The 23,884-nt window shown below is 37.9% G+C and overlaps 1 protein-coding gene across 2 annotated transcripts in view; it reads left to right on the top strand.

The window, feature by feature from the left end:
* Positions 1-23,884, top strand: part of Cntnap5 (contactin associated protein family member 5) — a 787,874-nt gene that overhangs the window by 516,741 nt on the left and 247,249 nt on the right. For both annotated transcript variants that reach the window (XM_027936831.2, XM_027936832.2), the window contains exon 13: positions 18,028-18,228. In XM_027936831.2, the coding sequence (XP_027792632.2) occupies positions 18,028-18,228 (201 nt within the window). The remainder of the gene's footprint in view (positions 1-18,027; positions 18,229-23,884) is intronic.

Raw genomic sequence — 23,884 nt, 5'->3', positions numbered from 1 at the left:
TGAGGTCTTTGCCAGGGCTGATGATATGTCATTTGAATTTTCATTCTCCAAAACTGTAAACTAAATACACCTTTCTTTCTACCCTACCCACACTCAGGTATATTGTTATTACTGTAGACAATGGACTAATGCAGAGGGAGATGAATCCTTGGATCTCCTTTTACACATACTCCAATGAGTCTAGTATAAATGAAATCACTGTCAAATTAAGACTTATTTCTAGCTTCTCTTTTTTGACTTTCTACTTTCCATAACTTATCCTAGATGCAAGCCCTTTCTTATTAAATCAATAATAGTTTGTAACTGTGCAAACAGGCCTCAATGGTTAGTCATTACCATTTGCATCCTCTTCTATAAGGTAAGGAGTAATTCTCCTAGTATTTCTAGTAATTCTCCAACTTATTTCTCCCTGTCTTTTCACTGCTGCCCAGCATCTCCAAATGCCTTTGTTTCTTCAAACATTGGAAAGACAAACTATTTTGGACACACAGTATAATTCATATTCTAGAGCAACACATTCTAGCAATGTGGCCTTGGACAGGCATTCAACGTTTCTGGGTCTTGGTTTCCTCATCAGCAAAATGATGATAATAAAAATGGCTGCCTTTAAAGATTAAAGTGAGAATTGGAATATATATGCAAAGTTCCTAGCCCCTGAGTAGCCATGAAACACGTACAATGTCCTGCATACTTAGTGGGTTGTACTGTCACCGTGCTCATTATCGTCCTAGTATGGATGATATCTATATAGACATCCTAGCTATAGACAACAACCAAATCACTTTCTCAACAATAAAATCTTTATCCTTTCTATGGATGCCATGATATTTCAGTGGCTCTAAAAATCTGGAGGGGGCATTTCTGGAGGGGACACTTTCAGTATGAATATAGCAGAATCAGAAGGATGAGGATTTCTAGCAAGGTTTTCTTTAGAACTCGACATTTAAACTCATTCTAAGCAGTTTAAAGTGTGCCCTTTTAAGTGTTAACAGGACATCTTGTCAATATATGAAAAGATACTTATTACCTACCTGCATGCTATTTTTCCTCTGTTCATTAAAATTGCATATTTACATGCAAAATTGTTTGTCTACTAACAAAACACGTTTATTTCCTATAGTGATAGATACAAGGCCAATTTCGTGTGTGTGGACCTGTAGGGCAATCATCAGACATTACAAGGAATTTGCAAGGCACATTTAGGTAAATCTCTAAAGCAAAACTTGTTTTCCATTCTCAAACATCTCCTAATCCATTTGCAAATCACCTTACAAGGCTCCATATCTTATCACCCTGGGTAATATGATGCTCCGTTTCTCACTGCTTTGGCAGCAGCCTCTGTTTTCATTAAAACTCATCAAAGCATGCATAATGGAGTAGGTAGAGAAGCTACAATTGAGGTCTCTCCAATATTCCTGCACAGAATTGTGCAGTGTTATTGCAGGTAATAGATTATCATCCCCACTATTGACAGAAAGTTGTGTGTACACACAGTTAAACCTAAACTGTTAGCCTTGCTTCCTAAAGTTAGAGTGATGGTTGTGAATTGCCTCTGGGTTGCATACCATACAGTCAGTGCAAGGGAAATTAGAGTTGCCCAGGACTTAGGATGGGGCCACTAAGTTGTACCATTTATTTCTTCCCAGTCTTATTATGTTGTTCATTCTTTGACAGTTGTATCTTATAGAAAAGTAGAATTCAGGTGTTTGTGTCATATGCATTTGTAATAGATTTCTGTGCTGGAATTTTTCTAAATATTTCTATTCCAAAACATTCCACTTTCAACACACACACACACACACACACACACACACACAGAGAGAGAGAGAGAGAGAGAGAGAGAGAGAGAGAGAGACTGTATTAGTTTGCATTGCCTTGCCAAAGGCTTACACAAGAACAAGCTGGAATGAAATTCTCAAGTTTGCTTTTAATCCTAAGTTGGGTAGTCATCACTACAGAATTACTGTTTCCAAAAAGTTATCACTTGATTATAGACTGTATAAAATCACGTTGAATATCTGCTGTGTACACAGCTAGTGCAACATGCATCACTGTGAAGTAGCTGGAATAAATTTGATTTTACAAACATATTAATGAGGCTAGTAAGTTGTAGAAACAGGATAGCAAGTTTAGCTACATAGACTGAGGCTTCTGTAGTACTTATCATTAGAGGAGTAAGGCTTGGGAAACAACCCTCCCTTCTTCTATTGCTTTGCACCAATATACATTAGTTGTCTGATCTGGCCAGGTAGTGATGAGCCACTGAAAATACAGAAATAAGATACGGTCTATTGCATGTCCTTATGGCAAAACAAATGCCTAAGTCTTCAGCTGTCCTAGCCATGACTCAAAAATTACACAAAACCAGAGTGGTTTTTTAAAAACACAGTTTTGGCTATGCCTCTTAATCCCTTTCCATCTTCGCCTGTGTCAATTCTAATATCTGTGACTTACCATTTTTGAAGGGCAATAGCTGTGAAGATATATAATTAATATCAATTAAATATCAATTCCTGTCTGTGTTTATTGCAACCTCTGAATTATTTTATTATCTATTTTACTTGTCTTCTGTGGGCCCACAAGGACCTTCACTTTGTATACCATAGTTTCTGTCTCTGTAAATGGAGAACAATGACGACAACTTCTTATGGTGGACCTGTAGTCACTTAGTCAATGAGCAAATGGGTAAGCAGTGCCAGAGAATGAATGCCTGTCAGGAGCCACTCTGGAAATACATGCCCTTAAGTCCCGAGCAAGAAATATTAAACAATTATTGCACCCTGCAATAGGCTTTACCCCCGCTTGGATAATGAGGCATGCCTCCAGGAGTAGGTGTTACCTGGTGGGATTGAGTTACACTCACCTGTTTCTTTGTAACCCCACCCCTTGCCTCATTTGAATGGCTTCTCCCCAATAAAACCAGATTTGGGGTGTGCTCTTTCTCTTTCTTGCCTGCCTTGCCTCTTTTGTGGGAGCCTGGTCCACGGAGCTGTCAGAGAACCCGAAGATAAAGGTATTTCTCTGTCTCTGTGTGATTATTTTTCATACCAGCCCCATTCAGCTGGAGTGACCCTGACTGGTTTAGTTGTGTATCACAAGTGTCCCAGAACAGAAGGTAAGGGTAGCCAAGGTTCTTCCCTTTACTATCTTTCCCCTTCCTCTGGAAACATGACCTGTGTCTTTATGGATGGCAGGCTCAGCTCATCCTGGGGAGGAGCTCAAAAGCTGCTTCCTATGGCAGCACAAGCATCATTTTCTGGTTGAGACTCACTCATGGGTGACAGATGTGCTGTGGCTCACTAGCAGCTTAATCAGTTGGAATAATACTTGTATTGTTGCTTATATTTCAGAGGGACAATTTGCTTTCTGTAAATGAAGTGTTTTCCAAAGGACTCTGTTGGGCTGCAGAAGAATTATAATTCAACAGTTTAGGGGCATGAAGCTTTTAAAAATATTTCTCTTCCTCTCTTTAATACATTATGCTGTCAACCAAAGCATGGAGACCACATAGGGCTTCCAGAAGGCTGGTCTCCTAGGCAAAGCTCAGGAGCGGATGGATCTGCAAGTGTTGAAGGGCTGAGCTTTAAAGTGGTCTCTCTGGGCTAGCACAGACAGCATAATCTCCTGCTAAATTGGGCCATTAAATAAAACTACTAAGTCATAAAGCTGTAGCATTACCCTGAAATTAAAGCATTGTCACCTTTGAATTGCCAAGAATTTTAACAGGTACTTAGAGAAATTTCTTTCACACACCCGTTTAGCATGGCCAGTTGACTCCAATCCACATGGATGGAAATAGGAGACTCTGATGATTGAAATGTGGTTTTCATTCATTCACCTGGTGATTCTTCTTGCATCCCCTTGTACTCATTGACCAAATTCTTAAAATTTTATTAATCTCTCACTTACTCACTCATTAATTCTCTTATTTATTTACTTCCTTAATTATTTTTATGTGTCCAATGATTTGTACATCATTCAATTTTTCATCTGGTCATTCAGAAATTAGGTCATGCTAAGAAACTTTGAATATTGACTGAGCTAAGCACCAAGGTTACAAAATCGGTAAATCTATTCTTGTCCTAAAGGAACTCACAGTTCAGAGAAGACAGGCAATGTAAACAGATACATTATATGTGGTATGGAAAATAGAACAGAAACCAGTAGATAATGCATAAATAGCACACATAAGGCAGGAGTTGAATGAAAGTGTAAAAGGGGACTGAATATGGTAGTCAGACAAGATGTCCTTGAAGTGCCACCATCTGAGTCGATTTTTTAGTAGAATTGGTTAACACTGTAGTAGTTACTAGTATTAGGCACTGTGCTAGGTACTTCACATTCCTGATATCACTTAGTTTCCCTAACAACTTTGTGAAGAAGCTGCCATTCTCTCCATTTTATAGAGGAAGGCACAGAAATATTAAAAGACTAAACATCATGACCAGAGTTAAAGCTGTGATTCAAGTTTTGAGGCTGTGACTTTCAAGTCTAGGTATCCAGGTGACATGGAGTCTCTGGGCAAGGAAAGACCCCTGTTTCCAAACACAGTCCCCTCTGGCCCATACTATCCCATTTACTGTTCAGCTTCCACCTGACAGTGTAATGGAAGAAAGGTCTTCCAGGAAATGACTACAGAAGAATTAGTTCTCTTTGGTACCCACCTCCTTTTCCTGATCAACACTTTCCTCATCTGGAAGATGAGGGTACTCACCCCCTGCCTTTTCAAGGTTTTTCTTGGTATTAGATGAAAAGTTTATAAAGCACAGGTTCTCAAAGCTTAGTTTGCTGAAGAATAAGCTGGGATGAATGTTTAAATGGCCAATTTCTAGGCCTGTTCCCAGAAGTGTTTATTCAATGAATGTAAGACAGTGATCAGAACTAGAATGGTCAGCAAGCACTTGAAGATATAGGACTTTGGAACATGTCTATAGAAGGTGATTAGCACAGTTTTTTGGCAGTTATCAAATCCTCTTCCTTTTCAACTCCACACTTCTAAAGGACCCTGAACAGAGACTAAAGGAGCTGTCCTTCTTAAGCTCTGAAAATAGGTCTTCTGACTCCTTCCTAATGGATTTTCACTGCACTTTTATTGCAGATTCCCAAGAGTTCCTTGTTCTTATGCCAGGGGATCAGAAGGCGGCACAGCCAACAAAGGCTTACTGAGGTGCTGCCTTGTGGATTGTACACTGCTGGCCCCTGTGCACAAGGACTTCCTACTATCACCACAGAATAAAGGCATCCAGCTCTTAAAGCAATTTCATCTGTGTCATTATCTTTAATTCATACTACTATCTTGTAGAGGCTTGATAGTCATGGAATGTTGGCCAGGTTGCTTAATATCTATGAGGCTCCATCTCCTTATCTGTATAATTGGAGTGGTCAGTTATTCTTACTTGATTGGGTTGATGTGCAGATTAAAAAAAATAAATGAATGGATGTATCAAGCAGAGCCTCTTTAATATCTGGCTTTCTCTAAGAGCTCCTCATATAACAATTGTCAATGTTCAGTGTCACCATCACAGGAGTTTCTAGAGACTAAGGAAATTCAAAGAGAGAATTAGTCAAGAATGGCTTCCTGGGAGTTATCAATCTTGTGTTTAACACAAGAAAACAGTGTCTCTGGGTTACACAAAAATAAATAAATAAACAATAGAAGAAAAATCAGTCTTGTTGAGCTCAGCAGAAGCATGAACACAGAGATGCAAGGAACAGGTGTCCAAGAGTTCTTTGCCTTCTTTAAGGGATCCTGGCTCACACAGTTATTCTGATACAGTTTGGCAGAATGAAGTTTTTTTTTTTTTTTTTTTTTTTCCAGCTAGGAAGAAAAAAAAATAACAGGTGGGTGTCAAAAGTGTCTACCAGAAAGGTTGCTTGTTCTTGTTCACTTTTGCTCTGAGCCCTGGATTTCAGGAGACACAATGAATCAAAGTCAGTTTAGAATAAAAGAGCCAAGTTGTACTGGCAGCAGGTGATCCCTTGTTCTATGAAGTAGGGAAAAAGAGGAACCATTCACCTGGGAGTTGTTTTTTTTTTTTTTTTTTCCATTACTCTTCCCCTTATGTGAACTGCCTTAGTCTGTTTTCTGTTGCTGCAGCAAAATAACCTAAGCCCGAGTACTTTATAAAGAAAAGAGGCTCACTTTGCTCCCAGTTTGGGATACCAAAAGCCTAAAATCACCTGGCCTCATCTGGTCAGTTTCTAATGAGAATCTTCTTGGCTAATTTATAACATGGTAGATGGCATCTCATGGTGCAAGTGTGTGTAAGAGAGATCAGATGGCAAGAAAGAAAGCAAAAGAGAGAATGAAGGAAGGGACATTCCAACCACAGCAAGGGTTCATGACACCTGAGCATCAACCAACCTTGCATTCTCCAAGTGCAAGTGTCCCAAGATGCTATGTTTATTATCTGTTTATAAGGAACAGCAGGAGATGACAACTGGCTACTGTCCCTGAGGACAGCTTCTGCATGAGTCTTTCTGTTCAACTTTCATATATCCTTAGATCCAGTTTTGCTTTTCTGGACTACCTCCTTCTTTAGACTAAGTACTCATTTCCTTCTCCTATGAAGACACATTGACAGTCAGAATTTTCATGGCTCCTCATTGAATTCATGAATTCATGTAGCCAATGAACTACTACTAAATCCAGGTTAGTTACTAAGAACATGAGTTTGATTTGAATCTCAACACTAACATTTCCTCTTTTTTTTTTTTTTTCGTGTTATTTGACTTACAGCAGTTACTCAGCCTCCATGGTCTTCCTGTTATTAATAATAGAATAATATTAATTATATTTATAAATATAAACCTATTTATAAGTTTGTTGTGAAAATTACATAAAACAATGTGAACCATCAGAAAAAATAATGTCTGACCTTATATTACCAAAATGTGGCACCTGTTATTAGGTATTATTTTCATTAATCTGTCCCCAGAAACCTGAACTCTTATTTCTTGGTGTTTCTGGGAATATGGTGAAAAAATAATAACTAATAACTTTTATGAGCGCATAACACTTGGTATCGGAAAGAACCCATGAAAATAAATACATATGCCTAAAAGTGGTTGAACTAACAGGGTATGATTGGTGGAATTTGTAAATCACTTTGCTTTTTGATAATTGTTCAACCAGTTAATCCTTATCTACATGTGTGTACCTGAGTGTGGGTGTGTGCTTTTGTTGGTGTCAGTATAAAGGCACCAAAGGCACATGCATATGCATTCTTGGGAGTACAGCATGATCATTATGAGCCATTACTACAGGTAAAGCATTATGGCAATCTCCAACTTGATATTCTCCAAGTTTTATTCTGAAATATCCAAACCTACAGAGAAGTTAAAAATATAATAAAATGAGTAGCCATCTAACCTGTACCAAAATTTTCCATTGTTAACATTTGCTACATTTGCATATTATTATGCTTGTCTCTCTTTTTCTCTTTTCTTTTTCCAACTTCTCCTATAGAATTTTCCCTCCAAACCATTTGAAAGTAAGTTCTAGATAAACTGATGGTTTAAACCTGAGGATTTCAGCTTGTATCTCCTAGGAATATATTCTCTCCTATAACCACAGTATTAAAACTATACATAAGAAAAACAATGTTTTGATTAATATTATTTTGGGACATGTTTTCTCTTAATATATTTTTTAGAAATGTCAATTTTTATATTTTTATTCAAGATTCAAATGGCCAATACTTTGGATTTGATTGTCATGTCCAATTAGTCTCTTTTAATCCCAAAATCCCCTTGCCTGACCCCATCTCTTCCTATTTTTGTTCCTTTGTTTGGTTTTCATGGTATCTTTTTAAAGAGTATGAGCTAGTTGTTATGATTGTTTTTCTGATTGTTTACTCATTGTTAGAACATCAGCAAGAAATTCTCTTAGGTAATATCTGTCCTGCTCAGAGCCTCCCGTGAGCAGCAGGTGATGTTGGTCCGTTCTTTTATTGGGGATGCTGAGCTTCTTCAGTTGGCCAAAGTGGTCTGCCAGATCTCTGCATTGTGAATGTGATTTATCTTCAGTGAGTTATCTGTGGTGTTACATGCGGACACTGAATGAATATCCTGTTCCCCAGCATTTCCTTCCAATCTGTGAATGGTCATGACTCATAAGTTATTACACTGAAATTTATAAAATGCTGGTTTTCTAATTCTGTACTTCCTTCTGCACTTCTGGCTGTCATTCTGCATTCTTCACTATAGAATTTTTTTGTTTTGTTTTTTCCTTGCCCGATTTATTTTGTTTATTAACTTATTTATTTTTGGTACAGGGGATTGAACACACAGAGATGCTTACCTACTGAGCTATAACTCCAGCCCTTTTCATTTATTTATCTATCTATCTACTTATTTATTTATTTTACTTTGAGACAGGTTCTCACTAAGTTGCTTTGGGCCTCCCTAAGTTGCTGAGGCTGGCCTTGAACTGCATCCTCCTACCTCAGCCTTACAAATGGCTAAGGTTAGAGGTGTCCACCACCACACCCTGCCTCCTTGCCTGACTTCTTACCTACTACCATGTCATTATGGTTTCAAAAATTATTTCATTTAAAAATATTGTGTTGCCTTCTTTATCTTTTTGATGCTCAGATATTTCTAAACATAAATAATAGCACCTTTAATTCTGCTTTATATCATTTTTACATTTCCACCTTAATCATGTAGCATCCCCTTGCTTTCTAACACAACATGTCCCAGGATGTCACCTTAAAATTTTCCTGCCCTAGACTCAGACTCAAGACTTTTTCCTAAAGAAGCCTTGTTTCCTTTGTCAGAAATGGTATTTGGAAATTCAGATCCAGGTGTTAGGTTTGTACATTTCTAGGCTTCTCTGATAGATAAAGATAGAATATGTGTGTGTGTGTGTGTGTGTGTGTGTGTGTGTGTGTGTGAATTTGAGTCCATAGTTATTTCCAATGCAAACCAAATAAAATTAAATTTCTTTTTCTCTTCTGTCTTGTCTCTCTTCACTTTGAAAACTCATTCCAATGAGATCAATATACTTAAGCATTTGCTCTCCTACAACACAAACAAAATAGTTTCAGAATCACATTAGCAATATCAGGATTAATAACAAAGTTTAAGATTTCCTTGAATTTTAATTTTAGTTCTTAGAATATATTCCACCAAGGGCGTAAAGTCTGACAGAATATTATTTTCAATATACTTGAACTGGTCATGGGGACAAACACCTGTAATCCCAGCAACTTCACAGGTTGAGGCAGGAGGACTGCATGTTTGAGCTAGCCTAGGAAACTTAGCAAGTCCTTCTGCAACTCAGTGAGAACCTGTCTCTAAATAAAAAATGAAAAGGGCAGGAAATATGGCTCAACAGTTAAGCATCCTGGATTCAATCCTCAGTACCAAAAGGAAAAAAAAAAAACTAATTATTACTTTTTCTTTTACTGTAATTATGTTAACAATATAATGCACAGTTCAGATTTTTGTGAATTTTAATTCTTGCCCTTCAACCATTTGATTCAAAAATTTATGTATTTATTGTCATACTGCAGACTGAGCCCAGGGCCACTCTCCAGCCCTTTTTATTTTCATTTTATTGTTTTTAATTTGAGACAGGGCCTTGCTAAGTTGTCCAGGCTGGTTTCAACCTTGTGATACATCTGCTGCAAGTCTCTCAAGTCACTTAAATTATATGTTTATACCACTACGTGTAGCTTGATTCAATTTTATGTCTTGACTATTTAAAATATTTTCATGTTATAAAATTTCAACACACATATACTCACACAAAATGGTTGACTGGAGATATTTTGTTTTCTTGTTGCTTCTATCCCATTCTTATTGTCTCTTCTAGATAACCATTTATATTAATTTGTCCTTCCTATGTTTATCCATTTTTCTTCTTTTTATAGCACAATATGCAGCATATGCCTTTGCACATCAATAATTTCATTTTGTCACTTGACAATATCTAGTGGAAATCACTCTTGATCAGTTTAGAGACGGTATGTATTATTTATTATAGCTGCATTGTATTTCAGTGTGTCAGTTAACCACACTTTATTCAGTGAGACACCTATTGATGTGTATTTAATTTTCCCAATATGCTGCTTTCTGCAATAGACAACCTCAGCTGCAAAGCAGAATTTCAACAACTTATCTAAACATCGTTTCCTATCACGTATCACATCCCTGCTGATTTCAAGAGCTGTCAATGAAGTCAGTAAAAATCCTGGTAGTCTGTTGAATGTTCTGTTCCATAGTCAGGGAATACCTATGGTGGGACAGGTGTTAGGCAAAGGTTTGCGAAGCAGTCTTTTCATTTGTAGCACTTACAGTTTAGCAGGAGGGAATGAGTAAAGAGTTTGTTCTTATAGAGTGAATGAGACAAGCACAGAAGTTGGTGGAGTTAGGAAAGGCTTCCCATCCGAGATGGTACTGGCACCCTGGCAATGTCATTTATGTTATGATGAGCTTCAGAGTAGAGATGCCAGCTGAAAGGTGAATAATTCCACTCTCCCCTTTGAGCTTTCTTTTTTTCACAGCCTTCTTCAGAACCAAAGTATAAATTCCATGAACCAGAGTTGACTCAGGGATGGGTTGTCATCTTCTTTGACTTGGTTAAAGCATATACAAATGTCACCCTTGTTTCTCTCTCTTAAGGCTAGCTATTTGTACTCAGTTCATAATCTCAGGAAGTCCTCTGAGCTCAATACTGACAATTTTTGATTTTTAAACAAAGGGATAGAAGTCTACTATTTATTATGTACTTGGGTCCCAGGTACTGGGTCATAAATTCTTAGAGTTTATCTCCTTTAGGCTATATAATAAAGCATGAGGGAGGGAGGGATCATGTGTCATTTATATTTGGAGAAAGCAGAAGCTGTGAGAAGTTGAGCTGAATGTCCACCATCACTCAACTAGTAAAAGTGACCCAACCTGGAATCAAAGTTAAGTTGAACTGAGTCCCCAGTTTTTTATCCTCAAAATTCACTAAAACAGTGTCTGCCACAAAGATCCTCCTCATGACCTCACAGAGGCCGTGCAAGATGGTGTGCACCTTTAATTCCAGCTACTTGCACACTGAGGAAGGAGGGATTTCAAGTTTGAGGCAGAGCCTCAGCAACTTGTTGAGACCCTGTATTCAATAAATAAATAAATAAATAGATAAATAAATAAAGCAGCACTGGGGGTGTACTTTAGTGTTACAGTGCCCCCAATCCTCAGTGTCACCCAGCCCACACACAAAATCACAAAATCTAGCAGCAATCAAACCCCATCACAGCCTCAAGTTCCTCTTTTCATCAGGTGATTAAGAGTTAGGGCTTCCTTTGCCTTTTTTCCCTGTTCTAGATGTTGACAGACTCAGCATCGAAGGAGGGAGGCGAGGTCTGTCACCACCCCTTCTGGCTGCCCATTTGCTGCTGCCGGACAGTCACCTCAATAAGAAAAGAATACCAAGTAGCTTCTTCCCCTAGCCACTCCTGCAAACTCCTTGAGCTGGGAAACCAGAGCATGATTCAACCTTCCATCCCTCATGTGGTCCCACTCCAGTCCCTAGCAGGGTACTCTACACACACTAGACATTTAAATTGCTTTTCTTCGATAAATTAGTGAACAGACAAAGTTGATACAGGATACATGGAATCCATTCCAAACCACCACCCTTCAGAATCATAAAACAGATTACCCAAACCTCTTTGATCATGCCATCTATTTTAAAATAAGGGAAAAAAAAAGAAAAATTATCCCCCCAAAAAGGTATATAAAAAGTAAAGGCTAGAGCGAAGTGGAGAGGATAAATCACAGTCAAGTATGTTGTCTGGAAGTCGTAAAGCGCGGCCCAAGCAGGCAGGTGGAAGAGCGGTAATGGATGGGAGCCTGATCCGCGCGCCTGCCGCGCTGCGGTGTCTGCATCCCCGCTAATGCACAGCGCAAGGTGGCTGTAAACCGGTAATGCGCGCTCACCCAAACAGCAGAAGCCCAGCCTTTAAAAGCAGCTGTGCCTGCAGTGGTTTTCACAAGGCACGGATGGAGTCTCGTGCAGGCAGCTGGGCTGGTACGCATGGGAGGAATAACAGCTCCTGTGGGAATTCTTAGCCTTTTAAAGGAGTTGGAAATCGCTTTACAACAATTGACTCCCTTCACTTTGAAGGTTGGGGGGAAGGTGGCATTGATCCCCTCATCACAGATTCCTAGAAGTGTTTCTAATAGTGAAATTACCTCATCAGATCCTCCTTGAATTTGGGAGAGGTCATATTAGGCTTGAGGTCTTGGTTCTGCCATTACCAGTCATGTGACCCAGTACAAGTTGTTCAGTTTCCATGACTGGAAATTGGTGCTGGCCGAGTTGGCTATTGGAAGCCAGGTCTGACTATGACAAAACCCAAGCTTTCTTCTAGCACTTCTGCCTTTATAACTGTGCAAGTTCTTTCTAAGCCGATATTGACTTAGCAGTCACTGTCTGTGATTTAAATGGGGAGGAAAGATACAAACATATGAAAAATTAAATAACTATAAATGCAAAATGACATATCCTAAGACCTTACATGAGTAGATGGCAAATGAATGGTAGAGACAGTATTTTGAGGATTATTTAAACTGTCTTTACCCTTGGCATAGAAAATTCACTTTGTCAATAGAGATAACTGTACCAGAAATGACCCTAAGGAACTTAATATAGACTTATTTTATTACAATAGGAGTATAAGTGAATTGGCACACTGTTCAAAGGAACATAAGCAGCTCTCCACAGTGATTTCAGTTCAGTTAAGCTCAGTATTGACAATCTGTAGACTTCCCTTCCTTCCAAGCATTGCAATAGAAAAAAAAAATTGCTTTTTTTTTTTTTTTTTTCTGGCTCTATGTGCAGAATGAGGTCTTATTAATCAGTTATTTCTTGTTTCTGTTTTTTTTTTTTTTTTTAACTTTCCTTGTGTTTGTTCTTCCTTCTGAGTCTTGATTCCCATGGCAACAATGGAACAGTATACAGGATCTGTAATTACTATTTATTAATAATACTGATCACAATAATAATACCAATCAGATATAATGAGAGAAACAATTTGAAAGAAAATTAAATTGTGGCTCTGTATGTAAACAGTTTACAGTTTCTGAAATGAGAGGCAGAGGAACCTAGTAGGTTACCAAGAGACCCACAATAGAGGGGTGTCAGAGCACTTTCCTGGGGTGATGACCAGGGAAGATTTCTCCACAAGGATGATGATACAGAATGTTCCAGAATATCTATTCATGGCTATTCTACCAGTTCTTTGTGAAACCTCTTTTTAGTTTGATCCTGCTATATTTGTTGTTGTGTGTATGTGTTTTGATTTTGTAACTTGAAATGTCATTTAAATTTGCACCATTATATAACACATATATAGAAGAGCTGATTTGGAAATACTGGAACTAACAGCCTGAGATATTGTCATTGCTGTATATGTAACTTCCTCCCCCAAATGATAGCAAACTTTTGGAGGAATTAGATGGTGCCTTATACTCCTGTACTCTAGTGGCTAACATAGCACTAATGAGGTAGAAACCTGAACACAAGAATGAAGGACACATTGTAAATCTTGGACTATAACATAGTCTGTGGGGAAAAAAAAAAAAAAAAAAAGATCGAAAGCTGAAAGTCCTAGTGTACCTTAAGGAATGTTTTATTGGTCTACATAATACTGCATGGTCATATCTATGGAATAGTGCTTTGGAAGTTGATCATGCTTGCTATATGATGACCCTTATCCTGTGACTTTTTCATACATAAAGCTGGCATGATAGCTGGCTCATGACATCATTCACTCTCAAACCAAACCATTGGGATGAATGTTACCTTATAAAAACAATTTTTGAATATATATAATAATAGTTTCTTTAAGCTAAGTTGGATGTTTAGTGAAGTGACCCTATTTCCTTCTTAAGATAATAATGAATAAATAGATTCCTGTATGTTCAAAAATCTCCTAATGCACTCCTCTCTTAAGCAAAATGAATTGGTCTTAGTTAACACACTCACATGCCTTTGAACAGTAAGAGATATGAATCTGTGTTTCTAATCATGGGATTGAATAGCAGCAGACACATCAGCCTACCAGACTGATGAAAGAGAATGGACAGGATAGTGCAATGCAGAATCAGACAGCAATATTTTTTGAGGTTTCTGGATCTGAGCTCTTAAAATATAATTCTGTTAAAAAAATTTCAGGAAATGTAAGAGACACCAGTAAATAGACATATGATGCTATTCCACTGTTTATGGATAATTGAATAAGGTAGTAATAATTTATTGTGTACAGCAGCAGCTATGCATCAAGAAATTACAATCCATGTTTCTTGTTAACCTGATTTGCAGAATACACTTCCCACCACTCAGTTCTCTAAGGAATGACATCCAGCTCCTCATTCTGATACAAAGTTCTAATGTACAGATTCTTAGCTGTTGAGCACCAGATAACCTGTTATGTATTCCTGTGGATCATGGCACCAAATCATGATGTTACTATCAAGAATGGAAATATTGATTATCAAATAACCTCATCTTCTTTGTTTTTGTGTTTATTGGTGATTTTATGGTGCTAGGGGTAAAACCCATAGTTTCATACATGCTAAGCAAGCACCCTACTGCTGAGTCACATCCACAGTTTAGTAACCTTGTTTTCCAATGAAAATATTTCAATGATGGGCCCAAAATTACTGCCAAGGATTGGAAAGCAGATTCCAACTCAGATAGGCTTATTTCTCAAACAAATAATACTTTTCTCTATTACTGGTTGAGGAAACAGGGCTTTAGAGAGAATAATTTGATCATGGTTGGTTAACCTGGAAGCATTGAGCTAGCATACAAAGAAAGAGTTTCTGGCTCTAGAACACAACTGTATCTACTTATTTCCATTGTCCATTGAACAAATAAATTCCCTTGAACTTTTAACTTCATGGATCCAGTTTTAGTTAAAGGTAAATAAGATGTAAATCCATCTATGGTCCCACTTGGGAATGAATCTTCCCTCCTCCTTAGCCTACCAGACTGTTGCAAATGAATCCAGCTCATTTGGAAATCCCTCAGAGCTAAGCTTCTCTACCTAAAGCTATCCTTTCCCACCCTAAGCCTGGCATCAGCAACATCAGTCAGCAAAGCTGACTTTTGCCATGGTGACATGGGTATACCTGGCTTCCCAATATTTAGCCAGGTTGCAGGTATTAGTGTGAATAGCTATAATATAGCTGAAAAAAAAATAGAAAGTGAGATAAAACAGGATTGATCATCTCTTTATTTTCAATTTTATTCTTTTTCCAGAAGCAAAAGTATTCAGAGAACATAGGGTAGGTTTGAAAAGAAAGCCACTATGACGTTCTAGGTTTGAACCAATCTCCTTTTCTCTTCTCTTGTGTCCTGTGCTTGCAAGTAGGGCTTGAGATGTGTATTAAGTGAATTGTGGGATATGCTTTGAATTTCTAAATTTTCTATTGTTTTTCCCCCACATATTTCATGTACTTAAAAGTGCTTGTCAGTGATTGAAATATTAAAGGCAAAATTCACCCTTGCAAGCCAAAAGGTGGAGTTATCAATGTTATAAGTGGCCTTAAGACAAAACTTGACTTCCAATATAACTTCCTTTTACTTCTTGCCAAAGATACAATATGATTTTGGCAAAAATCAGTTGATGGGTACATTCATCAGTTAGATGAATGGATATAAGAGTATGAATACTTACACTTATATATGTATGAATATGAATACTTATACTTAGAAGGAAAATGTAAATACATGCAATTTAATGATGTTCACATTTGTATATCAGCTTGGATACATGGAGAATAGGGGATGGATGGATAGATAGATAGATAGAAAAAAAGAAATAATAGTATCTAATTACTTTCCTTATTTTTATTCTTTACCTATCTACCAGGGCAGATTTGAAATAAAAACCTGTAAATAGGCTTGAGGTTTCAAGCAATCATCTCTCCTATTGTCCCTTACAATATGTTTGAATTTTGGGGTTGTGGTAGATGTTTGCTAATGAAGGAATAACATGTTTTAAATATCCTGGAACAAAGCAGTAACACATCTTCTGTTATTATAGACTAGACATGGTTTTCCTTTTCTTCTTCTTGTAAGCATAATGGCTATTTCAAAACTCTGCATCTTTATTCCTCCCTTTATGACATTTCAGTATTCAGTGATAAGTTTTCTTTGCTTATTTATATTTGTCTAAATGGTTGCCAAAAATTTTTGAAGCTTTATATTAATTACCTTTGTTATAATATTATCTTTACAAATAAGAATCATGTCCTATTATTATTTTTTAAAGTGAAAATCTAATAACATTGACTGTTTTTGCATTTTAGAGAAAAATGCAATCCTGGCTCAGAGAAACATTGGGGAAATGTGGGTTATCAAACAGACTTAAGATGTGTCAGACTGTTTGAGCATGATTTAATTATATGGTCCAGGAAGCATTTCTTTTGTAGAGTTGGAAAATGCTTTGGAAATAATTAAAACTGAATCTTTTCTTTCTACTTTTAATATGTTGAAAGTGAGGAATAGGGAGATGAAATAACTTGTTGCAAGTCATGTACAGAATTGATGGTAGAGGAAGAAGTAATCTAAGGTTCCTAGGTAGTCTCTTCTGCATTTTTTTCCTGTTAAATTTTGCCAATAGTCCTCACCCTGCCTCTGAGTAGTGAGGACTAATAAGTAGTGATACTTTGAGCATGTTTGCCAGTCATTAGTGTCTGGTAGATATGCCTTGAGTTATTTCCTTACTTTAAGGACCTTAGTTTACCCATTTTTAAAACTAAAAGGATGGGAAAGGAAAAAAAAAAACACTTGATTTCTATGTTAGATTTCTTTTCAGCTCTGAGAATCTATGAAGAGTAATGATGCAATTATGTGGGCAAGATTCTCACATGACAAAAGCTTTTCAAGTCTTCCGATTTCCTCTTTTGCTTTGTGAGGATGTTCAGAATTAAATTGCATGTCCAATTGCAGTAAATATTTGCCCAGGTTACTGTAACAGACTGTTACAGACTGAATGCCTCCAGACAGTGCCTTATAACTGCAATTTTTTTTTTCATATTAACAACCCTGAGGCCTGTGTTGCAGGTGTTACTGTCCTGATTTTGTTGTAATTGCTGTCATCTTAACTGACTATAACCTTGAACTTCAGGATGGTGAAGTGACTGATTTGTTGGCAGAAATAGGTTTCAAATGCAGATATCTAAACCTCTAAAACCCAAATTCCTCTCTTTTCTCCTTGGCTTCCATGCTTTCCTGTCTTATTGTTTCGCTCTGATTTAGAGGTCTTCATCTCTGTGTATTTTTTATTGTAAAACTTTTAAATTATTTTTGTCCAATAGAGGTAACATGGAGAATGAATAATTAAAATCTGCAATTAAGCACCTGCACACGCAGCGTTGATAACATCGTTTCAGCCTTCGTAATGATGTTGTACTTTACAGATGCTTGTTATGTATATGTCTTATTTTTAAATAAGATACTGACAGTTTTTTGAGAAAATGATCTATGTTGTCATTTCATAAAGGATATATTGCAACAACTCTTTGCAGCATTTACATTGAATTAGGTATTATAAAAACCTAGAAATGATTTAAAGTCTGTGGGTGGATGTTAGTGGGTAATATATCAATACAACACTTTTTTAATAAAAGGGACTTAAGCACATACAGATTTTCGTATGGTATTCTTGAGGATATCATGAAACCAAGTCCCCACTGATGTGGCAATAAGACTCTATTATTAATTTTAAATGACATAATGGACATTTAAGGCTTTGTATAAAGCCTGTGAATGAGAACTTCAAAAATTTAGCTATTTAGATAATTTGCTCTGATACTAAGTCTGAGGTAGGGTTCTATAAGGAACAAAAACTCTCTGGTGACACTCTATATAAGTAAAGCATTCAGGTAGTGTTTACTTGTTGTACTTTGCATGGGATGGCGATAAAGCGTTACACGTTTAGTGACTCATTTATACTCTTTGCATGCTCTTCTTTTGACCTTCCTTGTAATGTCTTTTGCTTTGGGTTATTGTCTGAGCAGAAGACAAGATCTGGATGTCAGTACAGCACAACAACACAGAGCTGACCCATGTGAGGGGTGCCAACCCAGAGAAGCCCTATGCCATGGCCTTGGACTATGGTGGCAGCATGGAGCAGCTAGAGGCTCTGATTGATGGCTCTGAGCACTGTGAGCAGGAGGTGGCCTACCATTGCAGGAGATCCCGCTTGCTCAACACACCTGGTAAGTCTCACCCTGACCTTGTGCTTCTTCATAGGCCAAAGAGGGAGGTGGCTTCAGTAGAATAGATGAGTCTCCCAAACCCAGAATATTTAAAAAAAAAATGGGTGTTTATCCAAAGAGGCTTTGTAGTTGCAGTTGTTCACTCTACAGAGAGAGTTGCAGCCAGGAAAGGACTGATTGTCTACAAGCATTGGATTTGATATACAAGGTATGATCTGGGTGAGTTCTATAGCTTCACAAGGTTCCCCCTCATCTCCAAAAAGAAAATGTGGACGACATCCTTCCTGCAACAGTGGTGAGAATACAGAGCTTCTTGAGAGAAGAGGTACTGAAAGAGAATATTTGCACTAGCTTTCTTGGTGATGGTGGTAAGAGATGCTCTTTCTGAGAGAGGGCATAGAATGTGATGGCACATCAAGAATCTTAGCACATTTATCCAAGAGTGATGAGCTATTCCTGGTGAAAAGATGCACACAAGAGAGCATTGTTAGGCAAGGATGCCAGCAACACCGGCAGGAGCCATGCTCTGTGTTCACAATAATTATGTTACCTGAAGAGTGCAGACCTTAACAGAAATGACTCCTTTAAAAATAATTTCATTTTAGCAAAAAATGGACCTATTCTTCTTACTTCTTATTTTGTCTGTGGTTGATTTTTTTTTCTTTTAGAATGAATGATTTACTTAGTTATTAACATGTTTTAAAAAGAGAAAAGAGAAAAAGTCTAGGACTATTTACCCAAACCAGCTTCTTGTAAAATGTCAAGAGGAGTCTGTCATCAGTTTGTGCTTGCCATGGGAAAAAAATATAACACCTATTGGAGGGAATGTCAGTCCATCATGTGTTTCAAGGCAGCAAAGCCCACAAGGTTATCAAGAACCCAAAAAAGGGATATCATAGTTCTTTGTCTCAGAAGCTTAGAATTTGGTGATTAGAGGTTAGGAATTTCAAAACGGTGGAGGAAAAAAAAAAAAAAAAAAACACAGTGAAATGTCAACAAAGGGGAAGAAAGAGAAGCCTAACTAAAACAACGTACTGCCTGGCTGATCTAGAATCTTCAGGGAAGATGCTGTTCCACATAAGTGAATTTTCCAGATAACTGTCACTTATCCTTCTAAGCACCAAAAATCTTTTCAAAGAATTTTTAACTGTTTGAAATGAAAATCTTTCTCAAATGGATTACACGCTCCCTTGCCTTCTTAAATGGAGAATTCTGAACATAAAATGTAACCTTTTCCTGATGACTCAAGATCATCATTGTGAAAATCAATTATTGTACTCTCCTTGGATGCAGTCATACTTTCAGAGCTGATTAGATTGTAGGCACCTATTGGTGCCCCTTTTAAGGATCCTCAGACATAATACCCTGTGGAATTCAATGTTTATTCATATCTCTCACCTTTGGATGTCAAGGCTGCACTTGCCAATATCAGCATCTTGTCAAAACATTTATCTCCAGAAACTACTCTATCTACTTTTGACTGTGTAGTCTCTAGTTATCTAAGGATTGGGTTTTGTAGAATTACATGGAAGATGTGAGCATGCTCATTCTAACTTTGGAAGGTCCTTTAAAATACTCCTTCTGTGATATCCAGTTGGTTACACCATCCTCTTTGTGTGTGTGTGTGTGTGTGTGTGTGTGTGTGTGTTTCCAAAGTTCAACTGTTTTAAATTCTCTCAATAGGAAGGGTGTGGATTTGGTAGAAGCCTTACTGGGAGTCAGGACTTGATTCTGTCCTTATCAGTCCTTGTATAAATTGCTCATTTTTGACAGTTCACTTTTACCACCTAAAAAATTTACATTTCACCTGAGCTCTTAAGCCTGGCGAAAGAGCTGAAGGAAAGATCTAGTCCACCCTCCTTGTTCTAGGCCTGGTTTGTGTTAGGTGTCCAGCAAAAACTAAGGTCCACATCATTCACATCTTCCATCCCAGCAGGGAAGGTCCAAAATCTGGGTCATAATGGTCACTCTCAAAGGAGAATTTTATTTATATTCAAATTGTGAAAATAGAAAAAAAAACATGTAATAATTATATGGTGTCTGACTTGATTAGGAAACTCATACGTGCAGATAATCTCAACTCATGAAGATGACTTCTGTACCATTCTGGCCTGCATCCTTCCAAACAATTTTCCATGTGTGTATTCACAGAAATATATCAGAATAAAGTATTGGAGCTTGATGCTTTTCGTTAGGTCTCTTTTTACCCATGGATTTTGAATCAAAGGAAGGAGATAAAGGAGGACCCTGGGCACATGCAGTATTTCCTTTGTCCTGGAGGGTTGGCTTGAAGATTGCAGTATGGGCACTTATGTCCCTCAGCTTCCAACTCCAGACTAGCACTGCTAGTGGTAGGGCAGTAGAGCACTCATGCAGACAGCATCATAGGGAAGTGGCCCTCGCCTCACCCTCCCACTACTGGGAAAGAAGCCACAGGGGCACATTTACAGAGGAGCTCACCTTGTGAAATAGGTAGAGACAAGGAGAACAGTGTGCACAAAGCAGCCACATGGATCCTAGAGCCAGTGCCCAAGGCACATAGCTGCAGGAGCTTTCCCCTGGGATCCCTCCATGGCAAGCACTCCCATCCCCAGAGAAAAAGCCAAGGCCAGGAGATAAGAAGGGGGGAGATATCTCTCCCTCCTCTACTGGCAAATCTGGAAGCATTAGGCAAGTTTCTGTTTTGTCTGTTAATTCAGGACACATTTAGCAGAGATTCCCAACCGTGGGGTACTGTTTTACAGCCTGCATTTGTCACACAAACTCACACTTTTTCATATCAACAAATAAGATTTCAGACCATGATTTTTATTAAGGGAAGAATATTCCCTTATATAGATATACTCCAATTAGCAAATCCCCTATTTGGACATGTGCTTTACTTTCATATTTTAAAATTAATACCAGTAACACTACAAGAAAATTTGCATGTAGATCTTTATGAACATAACTGATTATCTACTCAAAATTTACTCCTTAAGGTACCATTGCCAGAGCAGAAAGAGTGTGTATTTTTAAGGCTTTTGCCACTGTAACTTCTGTAGCACATCAGGGTTGTACCTATTTATACTCACAACAACACTGTAAGATGAGGAGCCCATTTCCCAGAAATAGTTATTATCAGTTTACTTCAACTATGTCTACCTGATAAATGTAAAGGAGCATCAAAGACAATTATACATTTTTTGTTGTTGTTCTTAATTTTTTTAAAAAATAAAAATGTTAATTTTAGGAGATTTTCCATAGTTTTTGGGCTGCTACTACTAGTATCCAGAATTAGTAGAAGCTATAAAATATTCTAAGTTGTGTATTTAAATCAATAAGAGGATGTGGAGGATGACTTCTTGCCATAGATTCCTTTGCATGGTATACATAATAGATAATAAAGGGAGGAAATAAAGAAAGCAAGATGGGAGAAAGGAAGAGAATATTCAAATGGCCATCAATGACAGAGGTTTCTTCTGCCTAGGTTATGTGTGGGGTACTGTATAATCATTATGTCTAACCCAAACAGACCTGCACTGTGTAATTCTCCCCGTCTGATATTTCAGAAAATAAAATCCAGGAGGATTTTATTATCTCCTTCTTATCTTCTGGAAAGAAAATGTTTGCTCAATGCCTCATAGCTGGGAGGGGACAAGTCTCATTCTGGCACCTACTACTATGCTTGAAGTCAAACTACGATGCTACTTCTTGCACTCTGCAAAGCTCCAAAAAGCCAAAAGTTATAAGGAAATGAGGAATTGCATAGGAATTGAGAATTTGCATGAATTCCCTAATTGTGTAGAAAAATAAGGGTGAAGAGAGAGAAGAATTGTCAAAGCAGTCTCCACCAAAGCTATCTAGTTGAGTGCATGGCCTGAAATTGGGCAATTTTTTTTATTTTTTTGCAGCATCAAAGGGTTTGCACTAAGCTAGCCAACATGCAGCAGCTTCTACGTTCACATCCCCTTCAGAGGAGCCCTGTGAATCCCACAAACGCATCCTCAGAGTCTGCTGTCTTTTAATTCCAGTTGTTGTTCAGGTTTCCTTCATCTAGCAGCAGGCAGGTAGAGAGGGAAGACAAGCAAGATAAGGTTATGCATGGTTCACCACTGTGTCTTTTTCATTCAGTGTGTGACTGAACCATGACACTGTCATTTTCTGACAGATTCTTCTGATATTCTTCCCCAGAGCTACTGATAAGTACCAGCCAATTGGAATGTGTCATGTGTCTCTTTAACTGGAAGTGTATTCTGAAAACTCTGGAAAGGAATAAAATTCCAAGATGTTGATTGAAGTTTTTGTTACTTGAGGGAATCTTTATGTTATTCCCGTTTAACTTTGTTTTTCTTCACTGTGATTGCTAACTTCCTACCCTGCCCTTTATGTAGGCCCTGAAACTGCTACAGAGCAACTTCCAAATCCAGGCCAGGAATTACTAATCTATAAATGCTTGTCAGCTCCTTGTTACCTCAGAAGCAGGTGGCCACTTGTCCCCAGGGAGGAAGCCTTGACCTTTCCTCAAGTATCAGTACCTATGTAGGAATTTTCCTGAGGCCAATCTCCTGAAAGCAGCATGTGATAAGGATATGAAATGAAATAGAACCCACTTGGAAAAGGTTTGCACAGAGAACACAAAAATTAATATTGAGGCCACAGTCAATTAGCTTTATAGTCTATCACTTCCCCCTAGATGGATGACAAAATTGAGAAGGACATAGAAAGGTGCTCTCATGGGGAAGCTTTGTGCCAATATCCCTGGAGGGAATGAGCATAGAAAGTCCTGCCTAGCTTCAAATTCTCTTCCAATACTTGCTATGTGTTTTAGTCAGCTTTTTGCTGCTGTGACTAAAGGACCCAACCAGCACAATTGTAGAGGAGAAAAAGCTTATTTGAGGGCTCATAGTTTCAGAGGTCTTAGTCCATAGAAGGTTGGCTCCATTTCCTGGGGCTCAAGATGAGGCTGAAAATCATGACGGAGAGTGTGGTAGAGGGAAGCAGCTCATATCATGGTGATTAAGAAGCAAAAAGATTCAAGGACAATCTCAGAAACTTTCCCTAAAATGTACTTTTTCAAATGCCTTCATCACAGTGGTAACAATTGCATGTTATGACTTCAGGCTGTTGCTGTATTTATTTTGGACAATTTGACTAGGAAAGCCCAGGTCACTTCTGGCAATGAGGATAAGAAGAAAGAGTCAGACAAAGTTCTGAAAAAGCATGTAGGCTGATTATTCTCTTAGCTGTCTAATTCAGTGTCTGACACAGGTAGGGACTGAATAGATATGGTTGAATGAATTGAGGTATGGTAGAAATAACTTCTGGGTGATTAACCTCATGGTTGTAGTTTTGTTGCAGTGTGCACTGTGTACATGGTGTGTTGGTTTTTAACCAAAGGGACCTGGATCCCAGTCCCAGTTTTGTCACTTGTTAGTTCTGTGACATTTGACCAGACACTTTGACTTCTCTTGAGCTCATTTTCTACTTGTAGAATATGAACAGCAAAGCCGTCCTTCTGATGTACATGCTTATCATTTACACTAAATGAGATAATGGACATAAAGGTAAACAAAGACCCTAAGGTGCTCTACAGATATAACCATCTTGAAAGCCCTGGACTTTGTAGAGAATTGTGTGAATTGATGTGTATTGATCAAGACATACATCTTGTTAG

Source organism: Marmota flaviventris, chromosome 11 (assembly GCF_047511675.1).
Source record: "Marmota flaviventris isolate mMarFla1 chromosome 11, mMarFla1.hap1, whole genome shotgun sequence".
In the NCBI taxonomy this organism is placed as follows: domain Eukaryota; kingdom Metazoa; phylum Chordata; class Mammalia; order Rodentia; family Sciuridae; genus Marmota; species Marmota flaviventris.
Note: the sequence above shows the minus strand (reverse complement) of the source record. Positions and strands in the feature narration are given on the sequence as shown.